The sequence below is a fragment of the Diorhabda carinulata genome, chromosome 1, assembly GCF_026250575.1.
Source record: "Diorhabda carinulata isolate Delta chromosome 1, icDioCari1.1, whole genome shotgun sequence".
Classification (NCBI taxonomy): Eukaryota; Metazoa; Arthropoda; class Insecta; order Coleoptera; family Chrysomelidae; genus Diorhabda; species Diorhabda carinulata.
In genome coordinates, this window is record NC_079460.1 from 6552305 (window position 1) to 6579281 (window position 26977).

At 32.5% G+C, this 26977-nt stretch overlaps 1 protein-coding gene across 1 annotated transcript in view; it reads left to right on the forward strand.

Annotated features, from left to right (window-relative positions):
* The window catches only part of LOC130893474 (E3 ubiquitin-protein ligase RNF220-like), a 159224-nt gene that overhangs the window by 7728 nt on the left and 124519 nt on the right, over nucleotides 1-26977 (forward strand). Inside the window, exon 2 of the mRNA XM_057799650.1 lies at nucleotides 1077-1545. Coding sequence (XP_057655633.1) covers nucleotides 1077-1545 — 469 coding nt within the window. The remainder of the gene's footprint in view (nucleotides 1-1076; nucleotides 1546-26977) is intronic.

Consider the following 26977-nt stretch of genomic DNA (forward strand, 5'->3'; position numbering starts at 1 on the left):
AAGTTGTCGCTGATATGTATCCATCCCAGATCAACTATATTATGCTAAAGCTGGACTGGACATCATAGCCTCTTATAGCTTGTCTCAAGATCCTCAAGAGTTTCCATAGCCTGCTGTACAATATCACTTTAGAGTAAGCTTCCAAGCGTTTAATTAGACAACTAACAAAAATTAACTTAAACATTCACAAATTGTATTGATTACAGTGATGACCACCATTAAATTTTCATTAAAAGATTGCATATCATATGAAATTGCAACAAGAAATAACAATGATAATATATGATTCATATTCGGTGAACCTATTACTATCTAAATAAATTATATGACATCTGTTTTAGAAGATCAATTCATGAATTTTTTATATGTGTCTGATATGATAGGATCTACTACATATTTTAATTTTTTCATGCTTACTTTTTAATTTTTAGTACTTTCAATTCTTAACTTTTTCCCTAAAATAAAACTTGATATCGATAATTTTGATGGACACGCAAGCTATTAAATTCCATCATAGCTCCATTCCTTTCATGAATTGTGACTCACTCATTAGTTGCATTTGATAGCTTGGGACAAGTTGGTTTAGTTGTTACATAACGTTTGTTTTGGTAATCAGTGTTGATATATTCCATGGCTGCTGTATCATTATATTGTTGTGTCTCAACTAAAGTCCAATATATGATGGAAGTACGTTTTTTTTGTATTTGAAAAATTTGCAATTATTTCCATGTTAAAACATAATACGTATATTTAAAATATAACAAGACCACCTCCTAAATATAATAATCACGTTTATGAACCGATAAATGTAAGTACATCATTTTGGTGACAAAATTGTCCGATATACAAATTTGTTTCGAATTTTTAAATGACTAGGAAAACTCAGCACCACACAAAAATAATATACACTCTCAGAATTTCGACGTGGAAACTCTGATAAAAAAATATGAAAATGTATATATATATATATATATATATATATATATATATATATATATGTATATTAATGTATATATGTATATAAATGTACCTTCTCATATAATGATATACATTTCATTGAATTGTTTTTATTTCAGTTCACAATGTCTGAAGCATCCAAAGATATTCACAGACCGTTCACAGCTTCCTCTTTGGGGCTTATGGAAGCGTATTCGGGTATTCCAGCTCATATTCTTAATCAACTTCAACCCCAATTCTGCCATCCTGGCTTAACCTTAGGCTCTGGTCCTTTTAGACCGTTCTCTGATCTTAAGTCTTTTCCTTCTCCTTCGGCATTTGCTCCACCTAAGTGCTTAAAAATTGAAAGCAACAATGATTCCTTGAATCACAACCATATTATTTTTTCGCCTTCTGAAGATAGACTTTTAGAACCTAGTCCTAGAACCGATTCGTGCAGTCCTGCAAGTGCTTCTATGTCCCCTCAACCACAAACGTCTGTCAAAGAAGAAAGTTTGGATGCCCAGATGTCCGATGATGGAGAAGGCCAAGATCAAGGCAATGGAAGTGAATCACCGGGGGTGCATGAAGAGACTAGAGGATTTAGAAGTAAGTAAAAGTATGTTATATCTTATTACCTAATAATTTAAATCCACTTTTAATTATGGAATGTAAATCACTATTTTCAAATTTTGAAATATTAATGAGAGAAAGAATTAATTTTGGAAGTATATTGAATATTGAAAGCTTACGATTAATTTGTTCGTATCAAAATTTATTTAAAAATAGTTTATCATCATAACTTCGAAGTATTTTTCTAAATAAAATAAAGACACAATTCATTGTCATTAATTGTGTTATTACCAACATCTGTTATGTCTGTATTACCATATCTGCCCCATTTATAAGCTTCTGTTTGGAGGATAAACATTTATCATTATCATTCATCTGTTGTATACTTCTTTAGTGCAAATTCTACTTATATCATGACACTATTTTGTTAGACATGTCTCTACTTGTCTTATACCCTCTATATCTCTATTATTTTTATCTCTTCTCGTGAGTGCTGTGTATTTTGTGAGTATAAGCGTTTCTGCTGCATATGTCACATTACTCGTAGATCCCCATTTTCAATATTGGCACGTTTTCTTATCTCTTCTTGTTCTCATTTTGTGACCTATATAATTGTGTTCATGTATTCGGCCCTCCCTGCTTTATTTGATACTTAGGGTTCAGCAAATCTCATCTGCATCCTGAGATATGCGGCTAAAGAACGGAGACCACGAAGCTTGTATTAGAGACAGAAGAGTGTGTCTAAGTACAGACGGTGCCTTATAAGTGAGTTTTCATATGTGAAACTTCTTACACCTCATGTCGTCACTGGTTAAGATTAGTTTCTAATTTTTTTCTTTCTGTTTTACTTATTCTCTCTTTTTTATTTACGATTTATCTAGACATTATTGGAAACAAAATCTTAAAGCAAAATTGCCAGCAAAGCAAATATGTGAAATTGGAGAGGAAAACACATTTAAGTGGAGAATTGTCGCTTGAAGATCGTTCGCGCTCCTGTTGTCCACCTGCATGGGGTATTCAGGTTATAAGCGAAGTAGAAAAAACCAATCTAAGAGGGGTGTTGAAAAAACTGCTTGCCCTACCGAAAGATGATCCAATTATTTGATGCATTGTTACTTGCGCTGAAAAATGGATTCATCTATCATCAGTGGTTGGAAAAAGGATAATTACCAGAACCCGTCGCAAAGGAAAGTGTTGTTAATCGTCTGGTGAAATTATGAACGTTTCCTGTATTTTATAATCATTCCAGATGGTCTAACTATCAATACAGAGGTATATAGTGAGTTTGCTTACAAGAAGACAAAGACAAAGCTCAATAAGATCGATGAACTTGGTGGTATTAAACTCCTATCACATCCAGAATTTAGTCTGGACCTTGCACTATCAGATTACTATTTATTCAAATCCATGGCGAAACTTTTACGTGAGAAAAAATTTAATCCAAGGGAGATGTTGAAAATACAGTGCGATAATTTTAGGCACCTAAGCCTAGAGAATGGTTTTACCAAGGATTCACACAGCGTTGGGTTGAAACCATAGAATACGATGGACTATACTTCGAATATTAAGGCTTTTTGTATGATTTGATCTATTTGTATGATTTAATTTATGATGTACATAATGTATGATTTTTGTATGACTTAAATTCAAATTTTTGCCTATTTTTGATTCACACACTTTCTTCACTGGTCTTTAATCTCCCATTCTTTGTGACTGACCCCACCAACTTAACTGTCTCCGGAGCCTGCCGTATTGGCGTATTTGGCACTTATCCTTTTTTGTGACACCTCTCTCGCACTTAAGATATTTCCCCTCCGCAGGCTGCAATACACTTTTTTGTCTTTTAGTGAGAGTAAGTATACTCTAAAATTAATTATGAGATGTTTCATAGACATTATTAGGTTGGAAAGATTATTTGCATGAGTCTTTGAATGGCATAAATTTTATTTACAAAGTAGTAGCGGCAGTAGCAGACGACTCTCATCCAGCTCCGTCTCCATTAGAATAATTCTTGAGATAATTCGAAATATATTTTACTTTTTTCAAAACTAAATAATTATGCATAACTCTTCTACAAAATTCAAATATGTATTATAAAAACTTTGAAGAAATATGAAAATTTGTAGTCATATACATATTTTGGTCTGCAATTCTTCACTATACTTCTTCTGCACCCTTTATCAGCTTGCATATCAAAAACTAACAAGTTTGAGGAAAATATAGGTATTTTGAAGTATTTACTTATCCTCTATTACTAAGAGTTTTCTATGGTATCAAAATACAATTTGGCATCACAAATTACAAAAATGATTATTATTACTAAATTCCGCTTCACATACAGTAAAACAAAGAAATTGCATGAATGATACTTCCCATTGCTGTCACTACAAAACTTACCCTTTTCTTTTGCAATTCTCTATTTCTGTAGAGTATTTCATCGACCCTCGACGATAATATAATAGAAAAAATGAAGAATTTCGAAGAAATAAACGAAAAGGCTTATTTTACAAGAGTACTCCAATCAGTCAGGTGATCTGAATAACTTTTGCTTGGTTATTAAATCGAAGTATCCCGATTTTCTGATAGAATTGCTACTTTCATGAAATAAAAATAATGCTGCAGTTGCGAGATCTTTTATGAATCTGAATGATTTTGATCAAAATATATTATTACTTGTATCGTACTGCACGTTGTCTTGGTCTATTTTAACCTCTTTCTATTTGAGATAACATTAAAAAATAATAATTATATATTCTGCTTCAGTCTTTTTACAACTGAAACTCTATTTTTGTTTTTAAATTTTTTGTCATAAAATTTTTTCTGCTTATGATTAGTTTTGCAGAATAACCATTTTTTGTTTGAATGAGAATAGAAATATCGATAGTAACAGAATTTTTAACAGAACATTTATAAAATGCAAATGAAAAATTGTTTTATTTAAATAGGTGTAGAAGAGACTGAATTAATCCTGAGTATTTCGAATACCTACAGTTCCAATAATTTATCAAACTTCTTAAGATTGAAGATAATTCCTTTGACTATAATATCACAGCTGAGTCATCTACATCGACAAAACTGGTTTTTAGAGATATTTCCACTTATAGTTGAAATTGGATCCGATAAAGGAGTTAAATATACATTTTTGTGGATTAAATGGAATTAAAATGGAAGCTCCGAATACACTAGTAAATTAAAATCAATATTTATCAAACAACTTAAAAAAAATATGCTGAATCTAAACTGTCTATAACACAGATCTAGCAGTGTAAGTACAGACCTAATTACCAATGGCTTTTATAGCTATTTGGAGTTACATCTATGTTTTTATATAAAAGATGGACAATTTCAATACTAAATCAGTCTTTATTCACTCCCATGTTTGTGTTATAGAAACGTATGATCTGCAATTGCTACAACGTGGAAAAGCACTAGTCTTTCCAAGCATTCTGAAACACCTATAAAGCAAATATGTTATGTTGCTATAATAGAGTATCTGGAATGCATTATAAAACTTTCTAATAATGAGATTAATGGAGCTAAAAGACATCGTAGATTCATTATATTCGATAATACGGAATAATAGTTGGCTCTCACTCGACATATTATTGCTATTAAGCAAAGGCTTAGACTGATAATGATTTTTGATTACTTGATGCTCTGCTCATTGACAAAGCAAAAGTTCAAACCATGATTTCATTTAAAATATTCTTAAGTGCACCTCAGCTTTTCAAAACCTAGCTCAGCTTCTGATATATCGTCAGCCTGTTTGAATCTTAAAAATTATTGACAATGACTCTATGTTGTAAATATCTGGTCCGACTACTTCGTTTTTCCTTGAAGCTATCTTGAGGTTGAAATAGTTATTTCACTAATTTCTTTCCATTCATTAATCTGAAGATTTCTTCTTATAAGAGACTTCTACCAAATCGTTTGTTTTTTGCTCCATTTCCGTACTTATACTTTGATATTTTGCTTTCTGCAATATATTTTATTGCTCATTGGTCTATAATTTTCAACGATATAATACAATATTAATTTTTTATAATTATGATAAGTACTGAATATTTTATAAAAAATTGCCATTCTCAACTATATTTTTTTTAATAATCTCCAGATTCGTCAATTTTTTATTGCCTGATTCGTTTTGCTAAGCCACTGGCACGCCAGATTTGTATTATGACTTTGTCCTTTATAATAATCCCAGAAGAACCATTATGTGCTAAGTTCAGATTACTTACAACTTGACCTGTAGTGGTAGTTCTGGAGCTGGTAGGTATATTGTCGATTAACATGAGTCTGCATATAAACGTGACTATATTGTTGGCTTCATTATTTTGATCTATCTTATACCTATGCAAATCCCATATTTTTTTTGTGAATTATGTCTATCTACGCCTTTGGAGCCTTATTTTACTTAAAAGTTGAACTTTGCACATACGACTAATCGGCGGCTTATGATATTCGATCGTTTATTTAGATTGGCAACTTAGGTGACGTATATGTGAGGGTTAGGGAAAATTCAATGTGCAAGCATGTTATACTCACACACTAATTCAAATCATTTTGTTTTTGGTTAAATTCCCTTGTGACTCGTATTTGTATTTGGAATAAATCATATTTTTTGCAAGCAGGAATTATTACACATGTAAAGATGAGACTAATAGTCATTATTTGTCGCATTTTAAAAACAATTGATCGGTATTCCTTATTCCACGGAAAGATGTGTTCGATACTTTTGGACGAAATTTTACTTAATTTTTTTTGACGGAATGTCTCCAGTCTTATTTGTGAGCCTATATTTGTTTTTCTGTATTAAAGCTCCAATTACAGTGGACCCCGGTAATCCGGTCCCTGTCTATTATGGTCTATTACATGTATTATGTATTGAATATTTTTTTGAAAATATTCGCCAATACATGATTTAACAAGTTATAACTTGTACGCACAACTACTACATATTGTAGTCGACGCGTAGGGTATTGTTTTGATTTTGATTGCTTAGTTTGATTTGACTACATATGAAGATGTAGTGTGTGTTCATTGTTTACAGTTTATTCATTGTGTATCACGTATTCGTACCTAGTAATGTCATCACAAGCTCAAAAGCGAAAACGCAAAACACTGACAATTAAAGAAAAATGTGATATTTTAGACCGCCTAAATCGTAACGAATCTTTTAGTAGTTTAGCAAGTGAATACGGCGAAGGCATACATTTAATGACTATTACCGGAGAGAAACTTTCTAATGATGCCACCTGCATAGAACCATTTGAATTAGGATTTTTGCAAAGGGTGAAAGATTTAAATCTTAACCCCTCACACGTGTACAATGCAGACGAATCAGGGCTTTTGTTTCTTATAACGAAAAATCCGTACCTGGACGAAAAGTAACTATTTGCTAGCGCTACGGGACTACACATGCTAAAGATGGTGGTCGTTGGAAAATCGTATAAACCACGTGCATTCAAAAACATTGATTTACCTGTACACTATTATGGACAAAAAACTGCGTGGATGACAAAAGATCTTTTCAAAAAGTGGTTTGATGAATGCTTCGTACCAGAAGTTAGAAAATGGTTGAAAGATCATAATTTTCCTCAAAAAGCGTTATTGCTTCTCGATAACGCTCCTGGTCATCCGTCTGAAGAATAACTGACAACTGAGGATAAATGCATCACTGCGATGTTTCTTCCGCCAAACTGCACTGCACTGATTCAAACCATGGATCAGCATATCATTCAGTTTGTAAAGCAAGTTTTTATGAAAAACCTACTTCTAAAAGCCGTATCAAAAGAACAACCTATAGAAAAAACGTTAACGAATTTAATATGAAAGACTTGAATTTTGCTCTATAGTCGCCACTCCTACCAAAGTTCCACAAATCAGTGTACCTTCAGAAGTACTACTAGAGCAAATTGCTGAAACCTGATGCTGTGGAATGGATAAAGAGGAAAATATTTTTTATGAAATGTCTGACGAAGGGATTATAAAACAGATTTCTAGTTATACAACAATAAATCAGGAAGATGACGACGAAGTAGTTGCAACAATTCCGCAAGTGACAGCACAAGATGCGATTAACGCCTTTGAACTGGATTTGCAATGAGAATGGTGCATTACAACGAACTTCTACATTTGAGAAGACTGAGGGACAAAGCGTCCATCTCGCGTTTCAACAATGTTAAACAAAAAAACATTGATGAATATTTTCTTGCTTCATAAATTGATTGATTCATAATTTTTCATTATCTTAGTACATATGTACATTTGTTTTTACATAATTCTTAATGTTAAGTTATTATATATTTTTTGTAAGTTTATAGCATTATTGACGTTAATTTTATAATAAAGCGCAAGTTCTCTATTGTTTTGTGTAATTTACTAAATTTGACATACATAATGAAGTATGATTTGTACTCTAGACTACATATACATATATGTATAACATACAGAATCTTATCAATGGATCTGTAACTTGTTGGATTATAAAGTACTTTTTTGTAAAAAATCCCGAGTCTTCGGCAGTACTCTATAATCCGACAAATTCGATAAGCCGACACTGCCCTGCAAAATGTTTGTCGGATAACCGGGGGTCCACTGTATTGCATTTCTAAGTAAGTCTAAGAGTAAGTTGGTAATAAGTCTTTTTTTTCTGACTTCTTGGTCTATTACAATTTGGGTCAGGGTTATTGATTTAGTTTTGGATGGAGTTATAACTATTTTTCTTTTAAATTTCGCTATGCGAAAAAACTTTTCCACTATTTGTTACTATCGTGAACGACTTATACATTAGGTATTAATTGAACTTGAAAATGAAATGTTTTTGCTAATATTTAGGAAAGTTGTACAATAGCAAGAATGATTTATCTATATGAATTTGTCTTCTGTGGTTTTTAATTTGAGACGTTGGGCAATTTCCACTTTGTTAAGAGGTTTTTTATTAGTTTTTTTGCTGTGAATGTTCTTGCTAGGGAATCAATGTTTCCTGCGAGGGATGTGTCTTGTTTCGTTTTCTGAACACTTTGGTAAGTGAAGGCGGTCTCACTCTGAGCGAGGGAGGAGTATTGCTTCGCATTCTCGACACTTTTGTTAGCGAAGGGAGTGGCTATACTCGCGTTCTGTTCATGTTTTTTAAGTACGAGAACGATATATGACTTGCTATATATATAGTAATCTTTTGCAGGGAAGATTCTTACATGTTTTGCACAAGAAACCAAAAACTAATTTTTAATCTTACCTCAATTTGCTTTTGGAGATTTTTGATCACATAATATTTAGTGTTGATGTTTGAACTTTATTATTATGAACAAAAATATGGATTTTGTTTTTGTTTTTAATCTTTTATTGAAGTAGGTCCACTGAACAGTAAAGAGTCTTGAATCATTTTCTAACTTTTCTGGGGAATTTACTGTAACTACAGTATTTATTGGATTCAACTTAAGATTAGTCAGATTGTATTCATGATCACATTTAAGGACCAAAGCTCACTTGGAATACGATAAATATGCTTTGGAGTCGAGAGGAAGAATATATACAAAATCAGACCCTTTTGAGTTTTATCTAATTTTTACTGTTTCTTGCCAGTTTTCTCATTTCTTATTCAGGATAACCATGATTTATATAATCGATTTTTTATATTTGGACCTCTTATTTTTTGTATTAGCCTTGCTTACCAGATTCTTTCTGTTTACCTACTTCATTTATCCTGACCAAGTTTCCAAACCCTTTCAGATTTTTCTTTTCCAATATTTGTAGATATTACCGATTTCCTAACACGTTCTTCTCAGAATTTCGTTCCCTCTCTTCGAGTTAATTTCTATTGCTTATATCCGCTTAATTCTCTAGTTAGTATCATATTTTTGCCTTCACCTTATAGTAGGTATAAATAGATTTTCCTTTAGATAATCATCTATCATTCACTATGAAAATATCTTCATTATCAAACTTGGAATTGGAATTAGACTCTGGTTGAGCCGAGACCTCGGCAATTCAGCTATTGTATCCGGACCCTATGGAGCACAATTCATGGTTTAATAACAGATTATGGAGACCTACTATGTGTACTGTGTTCTAATCGAAGAAACCTACGCATATCGGTCTCTATAATTTCGATGTGTTCTTCGCTTCTTTCCAGGTTAACTTATCGAGCACCCCGGAGTGGACGTTGATCATCTTGCGTAATGCTTATCATCTTGAAGTGCTTTGCCTTATACCAGTGGCCAGTATTCAACCCAATGATCAGTCCTCGTTGATTTATTATGCGGTTGATCTGTTGCATAATATTGGAAATTGTGTCTATTAACAAACCCATTTTTATGAAATGTTGCTTCATCGGCAAATAATACAAAATTGAAAAAGTCTCTGTTTTGCTGAATTTGTTCTTGAGCCCACTCACAGAAGGTTAACCGCTTTTCATAATCTTAATTGATTCCTCATTCTTTGTAATACGTCTAGATAATAACTAATCACTCTGACTTAACCCTCAACCGGCGTGGTCCGAAATTTTAACACTTAATGTGTTGCGGAGTCCAAGGAACTCCAAAATATAAATAGTGTATTTCCTATTGCATACGGAAATAGTGTTTTTTTTATGTTGTATTGTACATAATCAAAGACGTATGAAAAAACAAAAAATGTTTATTTTCAACCAACTTAGTAACAAACCAGAGCAAAAAATCTAAAACTAAAGATATTAATATTTTATCAAGAATAAACATAGTATTCCTTTTACATTTATTTTGAAAGAAAAACTGAAGAATAAAAACTTTTTGTATTGAAAAAATATTTAGGAAGATCTAAACTAAAAAAAAAACAAAAAAATATTTACTTTTACAGTAAGCTATAAATGATCCAAACAAGTATATAAAAAAATATAATATTTAGGAATCCTCCCGATTTTCAATGCATTGAACACACAATTTTCTCGAACATTGCAAGCAAATTGGTTTTTTGCATTCAACACATAGAAAGCCAGTTTTTCTTTTTAATTTTGGGTCACATATAAAACAATACTTCCTCTGATTTCTAGGCAAAACATCTTGATCATCAATACCCACTTTTAGCTCTCTCGATAAATGTGCATTTTGCACTCTTTCACGAAGTAGTGGTTCGTATAGTTGTTTGGCCAGTAATTTCAAAAAATCTAGTCTCTCCAGCTGATCTGCGTTGGGGCAAGATTGATGAATGATATAAGCATTCAATGAAGACATATCCATAATTCTGAAAAACAGAGCCATTGGCCAGCGTTGCATTGTTCTACTACAGGAATATTTAGTGGTTTTCTCGTCTACACCATTCACTCCAGATTTTGTGTTATTATAATATGCATTAATTTCAGGCAAATCGCCATCATCCTGTTTGCAGTGATGCATCTAATTAATAAGGATAACAGCTTTATTTTCACTCTGGAAATTAACGTTTTATTACTTGTAAAGCCATATAATGTAGATCCCTCCTGTCTTAGTTTGGAGGGAAGAAATTCTTTAGATATTTCTAGTTTGTTTTTCTTCATGGTTGCAACGTAAGTAAGCTTATTTTGCAAAAGATAATCAGTGAGCTGTATTGAAGAGTACCAGTTATCACCCGTAATATTTCGGTTGCTTCCAAATAGTGGTTTGGAGAGGCGAACAACAGCTTGCGTTGGAATAGCAAACCGTTTTTCTTTATCTGTAATATCTTTTATGGAGTCAGTACCCTTGCCACAATAAATATATGTATTGTATATATAGTGGGTCCGGGCATCAACAAGGCATTGGACTTGATATCGCTGCAATCGGCTCAGTTTTTACTCTTAGGTTTCTCCCTTCATGAGTGTTTATGAGGCAAGCTAATAAAACAGCAAATCTTTTTGCTGACATTACCAGTCGAAAAATTTCACAACCAGTCCCGTCTGTTGAAAAGATTGATTGAATGGCCTTGTTATTAGACTTAAAGGCAGCAGTTAATAGCAGAAGTCCAAGAAAACCATTTATTCCAATGGAATTTGTTAATAATATTCAAAACTTCTGGTATAAGAAATTCCCGAGCATACACAGGGAATTAGCGAAGCAATTCTCTCCCTTCCTATAGAATCCAGAAGATATAGGTACAAACCTATCATGTGCTTACCCACTTTATATAAGATAATTACAGCTTGTATCACTAACAGAATTTATAGGCACGTCGAGGAAAATTACATCTTAGCAGAGGAACAGAAAGGCTGCAGAAGAGATCACCAAGGGTGTAAAGAACAACTTATCATGGACTCTGTGATACTGCGACAAATACAGAGAGGTCACTGAAATATACATACTGCTTTCGTGGATTATAAGAAAGCGTTTGATAGTGTACCTCATTCCTGGCTTGTGGAGGTCTTGCAGATTTACAAAGTCCACTCAACTATTGTAAGCTTCGTTTCAACAACAATGAAGGGTCCAAACTCCCTCAGTCTGACGAAATACCCATTCGTAGAGGAATATACCAGGGCGACTCCGTTGTGGTTCTGCCTTGCAATGAATCCCATATCTACCATGTTGAAAGATACAAAGTACGAATTCAACATTAAAGCGAACAGAGACACCAACTGTACAATCTCTCATCTTCTTTATATGGACTATACCAAACTGTACGCAGCAAATAAGCGTCAAATCAATCATCTTCTCGATATAACACATCGATTCCGATATACATATGGGGTCTAAGTGCAAGACTCTACATATCGAGAAAGGCATTGTCATGAATGGAAATGTACAGGCGTACAGGCTATGGACAACGAAGTAACCTACAAATACCTAGGATTTCAACAGGCTAAAGCTAGAATCCAGGATAAATACACCAAAAAAGAGAAGTTACTTATGAAATCCACATTAAATGCAGGCAACTTAGTCCAGACAATCAACACCTATGCCACATCTGTTTTAACGTACTCTTTTGGAATCCTACACCGAGTTATATCCAACGCGGATAAGTATTATTCACCCCTCAACGTCGCATTGCCAGAATCTGACTTATATATAGTATTGGACACCGAGAAGCTGGAACAGTGCTCACGATAGGCACTACACGGTAGACAGAAGGCTGCAATATTGAATACTTGGTACACAATGCGCAAGCTCATTATGTGAACCGAGTCTAATCTTTTTGATACTTTGTATCCGGGATAGGTAAATAAAACTGGCAGCTCTAAGCTGAGTAATGCATAAGTCCTAAGATTATATACTCGATAGATCTGCCACTCTATATAAAAATTTGATGACGAAGTTCGATCCTAGCGACATCTCTCAAATTGGTTTAGTACCAAGAAAAAAGATTTTTATAATCAAAGATTTGATCTAAGGTTCATATCCATGCTAACTTCGCGGGAAATTTAAAAATAACTCGAGTAATTTTAAATACTCGAAGCTAGTTGTCGCATCAAATTGTGAATGGAACAAAAGTATTATAATTGAAATTCAAATATTGTTGTTTACAAGAAAATATAAATACCTGAAATTAAAATGCTGTTAAATGAAGTATTTTTTAAAATATTTTTGTTTCATTTACAATTTGTGACAACCAGGTCCGACCACCTAAATTTTACAATTAAATGGTTTATATAAGATATAGGTAGATGGAATATTACAACACAGGATGATTATTATAATTTTTATTTTATTCTGCAAACGTCTTCATTTGTAGGAATGGAATGTCTGTAAAAAAGTAAAATCAGGATAAAATCATTCAACATATTTAACCATTCAACAAAATGATTTCCTAAATACAAATTAATGAAGTTAGGAAGAAAAGGTTTATTCTTTCAAATGCACAAAAATGCAAATAGCTAATAAACAAACAATATCAAACACCTTTGCAAAGATTTTATACACGTTTATAAGATGGACGTCGTTCATTCAATAATCTTGGTTGTTTCTCGATGCATGATTGCAACTTAGTTTCAGAATCCAGATTGACAAACGTTCAAAAATAAAACACCAAAAAGTAAACTTTTAGATGTAAACCGATAACATAGATGGCGTTGAAAATCGTCCTGAACTTCTCCTATTCCAGTGCACAGGCCCTGCATAAGTCTTTCGCCTAATAATAATAATACCAGTCATTGTATAATCACCAGGTATCATTACCTGGGATCTACAGTCTATCATTGGTCAGTTGCGTTCTCTTAAAATCAGCATAACAATATATATACAAGTATTCATTTAAGGTGGTAATTTTGAAAGCATGGAGTGGGGATATTGCGATAATTAACCATAATTATTATAATTCTTTCTAATTATCTAATGGCTTTGATAGAAATTTCCAAATATTCGGAAGGTGTCTATAGAAAATAAGACAGTTCTTATTTGTGTCTTATTGCGTACCTAATTGAAAGTACTGTTTATGACGCACGTTCAAAGAAAACTTTCCGAAATCTGTAAAAATCACATCTAATGATTAATCACTTATTCTCCAAACAACCCAAATCTAATTCATTATCCTAAATCCGTGAAAATCGTAAAAGTAAAATCTATATGCAGATTAATATACCAAAAACTGCAGCTGCAGCATCAAGATGCCCAACCACCATCACAACAAATACAATTAGAATGAACAACTGTAACTAATAAAAAGAGGCTCAGAGGTACTGAAATAAACTTTATAAAGCTATGATGGCAAATAACTATCAACCATTATCCATTGGGAGTCTACAGACATATACAAAATTTCTCACGATATATATTTGTTACTAAAAGTATCGATACCAAGAAATGCAGTGGGACAGAACACAAGAAAATCCAGGTATCTGGAAAATCTTACTCTGGATGTACCCTTTCAACTCGTAATTCCTCACTAGAAAGAGACAATGACATAAGTTAAGCAAACAATAGAAGGAATCAATATAAAAAAGGCGCCTGGTTATGATTTGCACAACTTTCCATGCACTTGGAAAGTTGTCCAAATAATAATGATCCTCAATCTGTGAAAAAAGCCAGAGTTCTACAGACTGAAAAGTTTACTTACTTCCATTCCTTTCAGAAATATTCGGAAAGCTGTATGTTAAAAGACTCAATAAGATAATTTTTCAAAAGAAAATGTTCCAGATGATCAGTTCGGATTTCGCAATAAGCATAAAATGGTAGAGCAAATATATAGGTTAGTTAGTCGAATTAATAAGAATATGAATAACTGAAGATACTGTTTTGCAACCTTCCTTGACATATCCAAGCTTTTGATAGAGTGTACAAGTCGGACTGCAAGTCAAACTTAACTTCAAACTACTTCCCCATTTCCACTATCAACAGACACTTCATTGTGGCACAAGGCAATAAACATACTGATACCAACCATACACACTTGCGCACTTCAGGAGTGTCTTAGAATCATTTCTTCACCTGTTATACACATCAGACTTATCTACTTCAAAATCTATCCTCATAGCAACATATGCTGATGACACTACTGTGCTATCATCTTACACTGATCCAACAATGGCCTCGAGCATCCTACAATTTACCCTAAACAATCTATAGTACTGGCTTAAAGTATGACGGATTAAAACCAATGAAGCAAAATCGATATACAGTGCAACCGCGATATAACAAATCGGAAGGGAACAAGTAAATATTCGTTATATCAAGTAATTCGTTGAACTGAGGTTTGTGTTAAGGTTAGGTTGGTCTAAAATTCGTTATAAAGAGGTAAAAAATAGTTTTATTCACCTCAGCATTACGTATTTGCGGGAATCCCGAACTTATTAGCCATATCTAATTTTTTCGTCATAGGATTTTTGTTAACATAGCGAATGATATTTCGCTTTTCTGAGACCGATAAGGAACACCTTTTACGTTTCTGAGCCATTTCAACTTGAATCTTTAACAATAGTAACGAGCAGCAGTGTTTACATTACTTTCCACCAAACAATAATCATTGATTTACGAACAAAAACGTGTCGAAACCTGTCGCGACATGAATCTCATACTATGATATTAAGAGTTATACATTGGTGGGAACTTTATATAAAGGTTTTGGGTTGACAAAATTCGTTAATTAGAGGTATTTATACTTTTTCTTGATAGCAGAAAATTCGTTATGAAGAGGTTGTTCGCAGAAAATGTTCGTAATGTAGAGGTATATTTTACATTGACTCTTATGGACAATTCAAGGGTATTACGAAGAATTTATTAAATCGAGGAAGTCGTTATATTGAGGTACGTTATATTAAGGTTGCACTGTACATAACACTCACTTTACGAAGAGAAGCATGTCTATCGGTAAAGATAAACAATATTTTCACAAGCAAAAGTCGCAAAATACCTAGGCATGCACTTGGATAGACGTCTAACCTAGAGGAAATATATATTTATAAAGCGTAAGCAAATAGGCATCAAACTACATCAAATGTACTGGCTCATTGGTCGAAAATCGAAATTGTCTGTGGATAACCAAATTTTGATATATAAAACCATCTTAAAACCTATATTGACTTACAAGGCATACAACAATGGGTACCGCCAGTAACTCCAATATCGCTATCCTTCAGAGGTTTCAAAACAGAGTGCCACGTGCAATAGTCGACGCACCTTATTATGTCCCTAACGAAGTAATTCACCATGACATCCCTCCGTCAAAGAAGTCATAAATCGTTTTAGTGCCAAATATAGTGAAATAATATCAGTTTATCCCAATGTGCTGGCCAATCAGTTCAATGTGCGTGACAATAGTGTAGTGCGAAGGTTAAAACGGGTGCTGCCATGCGATCTGAACGATGAACACAGATAAGTTTAGATATTAAGACATAGAGAAACAAAAAAAACGAATAAAACAAAAACTCCAGAATAAGACTTATAGTGCAGTGGCAAACTGCAAAAAAGTGGCAATTAATGATAAAAGCATGAAAATTGGTAAGCTGGGCAGTGATGCCAAAAGAAAATTTTAGAGATCGGGAGCCCCTCAAAATTCGTCATACGATTCAAATTTTATTCCCAAATTTGTTTTCCCCGCGCCCCCGCAAAGTGGTCAAAAGGATTTCGCTTCAGTATAATACTACACCTCCACAATTAATTATTGTTTTAAGAACAGGTTATTACGATGATTTTGAAATTGATCCCAATACTGAATATTCATCGAATATGTTCTAAAAAAAAACAAAAATTGTGCCTCCTTAAATGTAAATGTAGTAAAAGGCTCAATAAAAAATAGCCTCATTGTTCGAGGTCTCTAGTCACCATATCTACTATTTGTAATATTTCAAAATTCCTCACATTTCGTACAGAGAAGAAAATATTCAAAAAACGTCTAAAAATCATGAAAAATTCTCGAAACTAGGCAACTTACGGTCCTCCTGTTTTCCCCCACTTCGACATATCGACCTCATATATACGTTAATATGTTATATGTGGCCTCTACTACTCGAATATCGTATTGAAAATTCGATCCTGAAAAATGTATTCGGTCTATTGAAGAAAAATCGCAATTTTGACGTATTTTTCACAAAAATCAGAAAAAGGGGGAAAATTTCGATTTGAAATTTGGGGCACTTCTCGGTCGGATCTTGAAAGCAATGATATATTCATGTTCAGGAGGGTCAAAATATGTAAAATCGCCTCTAAGAACGTCAAAATTGCTCACCCCACTTTTTCATGGGGGGTGGAACCTCAAAAATTTTTCATTCTTTGGCGAATTTCGAGAGTCTTCCGATCTCTAAAATGTTCTTCAGGTATCACTGTCCAACATACCAATTTCCATGCTTCTATCATTAATTGCCACTTTTTCTTCAAAATTCACTGTTTGCCACTGCACTATTAGGATTAAGATTAATTTAAAAGAGGTTAATCGCTGGACATTTTCCTAAACATTTTCATGTTTAAGTGTTCAAATATCAAGAATGCCTTTGGAAATACATAGATATATTATTATCATCATCATTGAGATAATAAAATTTACTTGTTTAATTTGTTCACAATAAAACACCTTCAGAAGTTGGCCTTTGTGTGGTTCCACGCAGTATGGATGAAAGATTTTTGATAATTTTATATGGATAATTTGATATTCAAGATACGAAAATATGATTTGCACATTCAAAGTCCCTCAATCATAACCTACGTTTTAATACTGTTTATATTCCCGTATACTTTGTATTATCTATATTTATATTTCCCCTTTTAGCTACGTCACTGGTATTCGGTGTCCACGGTGACTGAGGCGAATGAATACTCAAGCCACAAAATGATACCCAACTTTGTGTAATTACATTGTATCATGTTGAGAGAGCCATTAGCATCACTTTTGTGGTGGTTTTGGTCTTTCTACAACTTTTTCCGTCGTAATTTTCAAACCATCTTGAAATAAAGATAACAATGAACGAAAAATGTGGAAAAAATTATGAGAAAAGGAAAACTTGGGTTATTTGATTTTTAATTAAATTTTGGTAACTTTGTTATTTTCACTTTCATTAGATTTTTTACGAGCCGCTAACTTTACCAATTTTCGCATTTCTTCAGCGTCTCACTCGATTACTGGACATAAACATTTGATTTTGAATAGAATAATCATTTACTTGTCTCAAGATATAAGTGAATTATTTTTGGCGACAAAAAATATTTTAAAAGAGAATTTACGACTTATCACAACTGAGAAAAACATAGCAAAAGAAATGTTATACTACAACTGAAATTCACTGATTCTTTGCTCCTTTTGTGTTGGCCAAGTAAAATGTGTAATATAATTCATCCCGTCCAGAATTCAACTACTATAAGCAGCCACAAATTGGCTTCTTAAAGTAGTGAGAGTGCTTCTTTCTCATTTTGAAATATATTTAGTGAGCCCACAGAAAACAAATATAACTCCTCCTGCTGGAACTAACTTGAAAGCAGGTCGTCTTCATAATACTGAAATCTTTATTTTTTATTCGTGATTTTGGTTTTTACGTATTATTTCACGTTGTTTCTTTCTATTTTTTTCTTCTTTTCGATGGAATTGTCGGCAATGTTATTGACTTTTCTCGTGAGTATGTACCAAGAATTTCTTAGTTTTCTCTTGTTTTGGCCATCCAACAAATTTTAAGAATATATCCATCCATTTTCTTGTTAATATAAAAAGGTAAATTGTGATCGAAGATATTGGGTTGCGTAGCTGTTTAATCTAAATTTTGCAAATTTGAATATTTAATTATTGAGCTTAATCTTATTTTTACTTTGTAGTGTACAAAACTTCTAGAAATAATGATAATAATATGCGACATGCAACTTTCTTATGAATTTACATATCATATTGTTTTTTCAATTGAGAAATTTAAATAATAGAAATTTTCTCAAGCAACTACAACATAAAGAAATAATAAATCATCACCACAGCAAATAACATAAATGTTTGAGATTTATGGGAGGAAAAACAATTAGCCACATTTGTGCATAAAATTTGCAATAACATCAGTAGTCAAGAATAAATCGCACGTTCTCATCAGAGTGCAATTAAAGCGTACGTGTTGGCGTCGCGTTGTGAGTAGCGCTCTGAGGCTAAGCGTCGTGTCGACACCACCACTCGTTACAACCAACCACGACCACTAACAAGTAACGACACCGCTTGAATACAAAATCGTGTTTAATTCCCCGTAAAATTGCGTAATTACATCATTTCATTTTAAATACTGTTATGAATTTATTCATATAACTCACATCATATTTCAGTTTCATTAAATCAAGCATTTTAGACTATTGCCCCATTTTAAGTGGATTAAAATGTTGGAATTAAATAGAAAGGTCCTCTTTTTGATTAAAACAGGAAATTTATATTTATCGGCTGACAAGTCGAGATGTTCAGAAGTAGTTTAATTCATAAGAATCAATAACATTTGCTGAAATTCACATCCAAAGTATAGTATAAGGGCAGAAGCAATTTGAAGTAGTTCGTATAATTTTACTATTGCAGCGAAATACAGTGAAAATCATTTTCTTTCTCAGTAAATGATGACCTTCTTCGGGAATCACTAGTTTAATGATTCTATATAAACGACGTGTATGGGAAAAATAATAAGACCAAAAGTAGTGTCGGTGATCTGGCAATGTTGTTTATCCCTTCTAATTCTTCAGTCCGAGTCTTAACTCAGTACAGCTAACACATTATTTTTGGCATTGAAATCAGTCGAGTTGTGTGTTACAGAAATGGAGCATCGATATTTGGAAGAAGACTATAAAAGTTTTAAAGCATTATCAACAGCATAAATTTTCCTGGCATTTCCCAATTTTTGAAAGGCCGAAACGTTGCAATATGATAAGTGAACAATTGTTATTAAACCCTTCTACCGCACTTTAAATTTTGACTGACAAATTGTACTTGCGAAAGATTTTTGGCAAAATAATGTTGTAATGTAACCTCACGATGGAATAAAAGGACAATCGAAGAAATATATGTATTGATTTTGTTGATAAGATTGCCATTGACTTACAGTCTTAATTGGAGACCTCTTGATTTTTTCCTTCGACGCATGCAAATGTCATTTGAAAATTCTGAAGAACTTTCAAAAACTGTGACCGAGCATTTAAAAACCACGTGTGTTGAAAACTTCCACTGCTGCTTCAAGGGTAGTTTTAACGGCTCCATCGGTGTAAAGCTCCTCAAGGGGACTACTTTGGACATGATAACTTATTTTGAAAAAAACAAGGTTAGGTGAATGGGAAATCAGTATCAGTTGTAATACATTCGTATCTTATTGCACCATTATCAAAGAAAACGGACACTATAAGCTTGCCAGAACTATAATACGTTGATTTTGGTGAGGTATGGTGGATCTAAGTTCGGCCAAATTTTTCAGAAAAAGATAAGATAGGATAAATGATGAATTAGTTCTTTTCCTATGCACTGAAAATTATAAATGGACAATTCTGCGTGTTACAAGAAATGTGGGGTAAACGTTCACTAATAAAAACAGCTGGCATCTTTCGTCCGAGTCACGGCGATCAAGCTTGAAACAAATTTTATAGGGCGTTTATACCGAGACTACATTTCAATGAAAAAGGTTGACTCCACAAATTTCTCACTTTTGTTTATTCATTCATCGTCTGGGAAATAATTGGGAAGATTTGCGGTGGTTTTAAATTTTGTTACTTTACATATTAAACTTATGGGTTTGAAACGTAATTTTGATTATTGAATTTTAATTGAATGATTTAATATATTATTTCTTAGACTTAGACCTCTTGCATCGTCTAATATTTTTTTTACATAAGGGTCAATGACTTTCCAAGTAGTTTCAACCATTTTCTCCAGGAAAAATATTGTGTTTAAAATTTGGTCAATACCCAATAGTTTATTCCATACAAATAGATAACAACCAACTGACAAAGGTATTAGCGTCATTTCTCCTTTGATTCAAACATATACAAATACATACCGGCATCTTAAATGCTCATTCTTTTGTATATTGTCAGTTTAAATCTCACTTTTCATTTGTGAACATTTTAAATCAAAGGTTTTCCTCCAGTTGTGCTTTTTAAAAGTTTCAGATTCTTTAACGCCTTAGTCATAATTTCCTAACTGAACCCTTAGAAATATAATTAATTCTTCTAATCGATTAAGACATTTGACCTTGACGTGTTTTTTACAGACTGTTCAACTGTATTCAATATTTAATAATTATTATATAACTAATTTTTTTTCGTATCAATGATATTCATTTTTTAAGTTACGTTAAATTCATTTATATAGATAAATGTAACAACCAACTGCAAATTCATATTCACGATAATATGTACATTATTGCTAATATTATTGGAAAAAATTGAAGAATTTATTGCATATTGATAGCTGATATTCATTGATATTTTTATTGACAGATATATTCTTCTATCTCTTTGGATGTTGATTATTGGTGAAAATAACTCTCTACGACCTACTATACCATATGATGAATGTGAAATGTTCATTTTATGAGGCTTTGATATATCGCGTTTTTATATGGAACTTGTATGTTTTGACAGAATTGGATTGGAGCAATGCTTATTCAATGATCTGTTGTGCGTTTTATGTAATTTTTCTATACTGTTCAGTACAAAAACGAAAAACCGTTATCAACTAAGAAAATTTCATGCAAAAATAATTATTAGTGTACATTTTCGTTTAATTTTCAATCAATTTGAAATCTTTTACAAATTGAAAAATTATGAAGTAGTTTTCGTTTGAAATTAATATATAAGATCAAAATTAGCGTGTAATAATGCTATAAACAATGTTTATCTGAAAATTTTTGCAGCTTAGCAAATTTCAGAATTTTCGTTTTTCGAACATACGAGTATATATTTGAAACAACACACTGACGTTGGACACGTAAATTGTCAAAATCGGCCATCACATCAATGTGAATTCACTTGTAACGACAAACACCAAAGTGGACTAACTTTGATATATTTTCCGAGCTTTCGAATACTATGTATTCATCGTCTGGGACTGAAATTATGGTCAAATACAATATAAGTAATATGTATTATACATATTATTAAAAGTTTCTTTGATTTTAAACAAGTCTTTCATATAATAATCATAAGATTTAGTCAAAATTTCAGTTTACCAATTTGTAAGGTTCGATGGGAGCGTTAATTGATGCTATAATAGGTCTAGCTGATAGAGCAGGTTTATGAATTTTTGGTAAACAGTAGAATTTAGCAGAAATACCGTTATAAGTTAATAATAAGTTAATACCGTTTATTAATTTCTTCTGGGTGTCTTTGTCAATTTGTTTTTTGTTAAGAACTTTTTTTATTAATTTGTTACAATTATTAGTTGTTTTTAGAGTTGGATCATTATTAAATTCTGTGTATGATGTATTATTGTAGGTAAGTTCTTTGGATAAATCTAAATACTGTTGTTTCTCCATAATGACTATGACATTACCTTTGTCAGATGGAATGACTATTAAATTTGGATTTTCTTTTAGAAAATTTTTGGTTTTATACAATAAATCTCTAAAAACAGAAGATTCTTTGGATTCATGAATGTGGTTAGTTAAAATGTTGGTTGCTTTCGCTATAACGACATTTCTTTCTTGTTTATTTTGTATGAAAGAGGATATATAATCAATATTGGCTAACATAGTTTTGCTTGAAATATCTTTAGTAAATTTGTGAATGCTTCATTGGTAGCCAACGAATTTATAACATGTATTTTTTTTAAATATTTCCAAACTAGACTAATTCTGACTTTTCCTTCCTTATTGATATTTGAATCCGTTTGTCTAATTCGTAAGCAAACTCCTCCAATTTCAGAGAGATCGTTGCACGGCTATTCACTTAGGAACGTGGAGCTCGACCTTTACCTACATACTCTACGTTCACAATTAGTGAAGGGTTCAATATTTTACAATGCAAAAAAATAACCAATCACTTGCCAATTGACAAAATCAAATCGATATAATCTTTTCCCGCATTCCGCAATAACTTGAGGGCATATTTACTGGAAAGTGCCTTCTACTTTGTAAATAATTTCTATTCTAATAACAATATTCAATTCCGGACATGCTGCATACTGGTTTAGATTTGCTATGGACTTATTTACTAATTATTACCTTTTACTATTACTTATAATTTTGTTACTCATGGTGGTTTTCTTCTGTAGATAGAAATTTTATCCTATTTATATCTTTATTTAGTTATTTTTATGTTTGTTTTTTAGTTTTTACAAGCTTTTGTCTACAAATTTTAACAATATGTTGATAATAAAGCATGTCTCTCTCTCTCTTTTATGCAATCACATTGATTTGAGACAAACTACACCCTATACCCTATTCCCAATTAAACCCCAACTCACATTTAACCGCCTATAAGTTTTTAAAATAATTGTCATAAAAAATGTGTGTATCCTAGCGTTGTCGTGGTGGAACACAAGGGTCCTTCTATTGATCAACACCGGACGTTTCGTTCGAATTTCCTCCTGAGTTTTGATCAATTGTTAACAGTATAGTACTGAATAAACCGTTTGACTAGATTTCAGAGCTTCATAGTATATAAATCCTTTTTTGTAGTCCTTTTTGTCACTACACCACGCTTTGAACATGATCGTTTGTATTAAACGCTCTTATATTGGGAAGTGGCTTCATTTCTTGGCGTTTCAATGAAGTATCGCAGATTTCGATACGGTTAATTAAATGTGTGGTCAACTCATGTGACACCAAAACTGTTTGAAAATTGATGTGCATTTATGCACAATGCCGACCTATCTCGATTAGTATCAAAATTCTATCGACTTTTCTAGTAAGAGACTGGCCAAAGAGAAGAAAATATTTCTCTAACTATATCAGTTCAGCAGTACAGCATCTTGCATGTTTATGATGCGTCATCTCTATAGAAAACAACCTATATGCGTACTTTACTCTTATAAATTTCACTGATTTTTAACCGTTCACAACAAAAACACTAGTAAAATTTTTATCACAAATATAGAAGCTCAAATGCCACCTCTAAAATGTGTGTCAAGTTGGATTAATTGGACTAGTGGTTCTCGATATATCCCTACCAACACCTTCTACTGTGAAAATCTGTAAATACTATGAAACCATAAAAAATAAATATTAATAGAAACCACGTAAGTAAAAGTGATTACTATATTCATCTTTCCAAAGAGAAATTCTTTCGAAATTTAACTAGGATAGTTCTGTACCGTCTCGTGTTATTGAAAATTTGGCTGTACTAAAGTTTAACTAATAAGAAACGATCGTTTTTTCCAGTGTAACGATTTAAATAGAATCAGTTGCTCTTCTTTTTATGGTTAAAAATCTTCTCTTAGATCTCTGATAAAATTAAATGCAGAGTTTTAATGCTCATTGGCTGGAAAAAGTTCATATCGCGTCTCCCTTACCGTGTGGCGCTACTTTTGCTCGACAGTCCGCCAAAAAGGGAATTTAATTAAGTGAAATTACAGTGCTTGTGCTTTAATTATGTTAGTATCAGACTTTTTACGGCAGCAGAAGTAGGAGTATGGCCCTTAAGCATTTACACCATCGGCAGCAGCGGCAACAACTTCGACACGAGGGTGGCCTTGCGCACCACCGATCAAAAGATATCTTCGCTACACTGTCCAGTTTCAAAAATCATGATCGTACTGTGTATGTCAAATGTACAGAATTTACGATTTTAATTGATAGCCAAGGCACTGTTTCTATGTCTCTTTAAAAGTATTTTACTTTTGGAATTTTTAATTTTAGACTACTGAAATATTTTGTCGATGTTCTTAGGGACTCCTATTTCATATTTACAAGATAATTCGAAAAATTGTGGAATATGCTCTGTATATAGAGTATAGTAGGTAATATAATTGCTAAATTGTAGGTTCGGGATTGCATTCATTTCGGATATAATATTTCATATTTCAAGATATACCAGAAGTAGGTTTCATCTGCCTAATTTTAAACATAAACAATTATTTTTTTATTTCCGAATTTTACATACAATTTCGATAATATAGAGCATTTTCATCATATTATGAATTTCTAGGAAAATTTAAAAAAACCGAAAGCCACAATGAATAGCTATTTTCCTATACAAACATTTTTTCTAACTTAAAATGGTAGCCAATAAGCAATTAGAGATTGCTGCTGGTCTATAACTTCAAGTAGAACATCCCACATTTTCTTTTCTTATCAATTGTATTTTAACATTCTTTTCTTCACTTCGCTTCGTTGTTTGTTTGGAAGTGAATCCACAAACTCGAAACAATTGAATTGTGAGGTACACCTCAAATTTTCTTCAAACTTAAAACACTTAATTTAGCCATTGAAATGAGCACTATAATCTTGATTTTAAGTATTCTACATTTGATATACATCATATGTTTAGGATTAATTTTCTTTTGAGTCGAAATCATTTATTCAATACTGACGTATTGAGAGAAAAGAATGTTTTTCCTATAGGTAAATACAACCTCTATGAAATATAAATATTTTCTATAATAGATTAATCTTACTGGGTTCAATAGAATTTTCCTGGACTATTAGCACAGAAATCCTGGCAGGCGGTGGTAGTTCCAATTAAAAAGATAACTGGGGTGCAACAATTTCAAAAACCAATAAATCACTTGCGATAAGAAATGAGAAAGAACACAAGAATACAATGCCAGTCTTAGCAGCACTTTCTAATAGCTGCAAACTTTAGATGAAGTGACTGAAAATATTCATTTTTATCTTTTCCTATATATATATATATATATATATATATATATATATATATATATATATATATTTCCTTAATTTTTTATTTCTTAGACTTTTTGAGGTCTCTTCTGTTTTAAAATTAGTTTTTTTTAATAATTTTTGAAAGGAATGACAACACCACAAAGGAAAAGAGCAATGAGAATTTTGACATTACAACTGAACAAAGAAAAAGCAATGAACTTGGAGCAAGTTCAAATTTATTTAGTAGTAGTAAACAGTTAGGAGCGCTGAATGCTATAAAAGTCTCCAGAAAGGCGAAGCTACAGCTATACAAATCAATAATAAAACCAACAGTGAGCTGCGGAGAAAAACGTGGCTTCTTAATAAAGGAGAGGAATAGGAAAAGGCCTGCATGAAGCACACAAACATGATAGGAGAGCTCGAGCTATTAAAGGGAAAAACTTTTAAAGGCTAGTACAGCCGAGATACAAAATGTTGCCAACACTGTTGACAAAATATATCCCAACAATTTGTAACATCGAGCGGCATGGTATCAAATAGATTTGATGCCAGTTACTTGTATCTGTTTATCCCACTCCAAATGAAAAAAATCGCTCAATCTGTACGCGAAACACGTATTGGCAACATCTATTGAGGTTATCTAAAGTATAAACCTACTAATATAGAGTAACAACGTACTTAGGCTATATACGTTATTATTTATGCATATTATTCATTATTTTTATAATATATTTGCGAAGTAGAAGAAGAACAAGTAATCGATTGATAAGAAATAGTAGCACGTCAGTCAGTATTATATGTTGAGATTTTAGGGGCAACTTAATACAAAAGTTCTTGGAAATCGATTTCGCTAATATGACGAAATTGCAGAGCGAGCTAAAACACTTGAAAGTGGCTCAAGCATCAATTTTTTCCATGATTGGTTCTGTTATTTGAAAGTGTCTCTCTGCCCCTTCCTCTTTCTACTTTTCTCAGCATTTGCAGCAATAATGATGAACGCAGCACATGCAACAACAGCAACAATCTCCTCCATTTTTCGAACAATACTGATCTTGGTATGAACGCTCAACATTGTTGAAAGTATGTAATCAGACACAACTTAGTTGATCCAACAAAAATGCAACATCTTCCACCTGTTTGCAACATTTTTTATCGCGATCTGTACTAACTTTACGAGATCGACTTCATTTACCTACCTTATCGTCCAAAAGCTGTGCTAGTTTGTTTTTGTTAATTATGAAAATTAAAAACACAAGTGAAATATGTGACTGGCAAGTTTGTTATCCTAGAGGAAATCAGCATTCAAACTTTTAAGTATATTTCTGTTTGTTTTAGGTATGTGATAATTTTGTCAAAGTT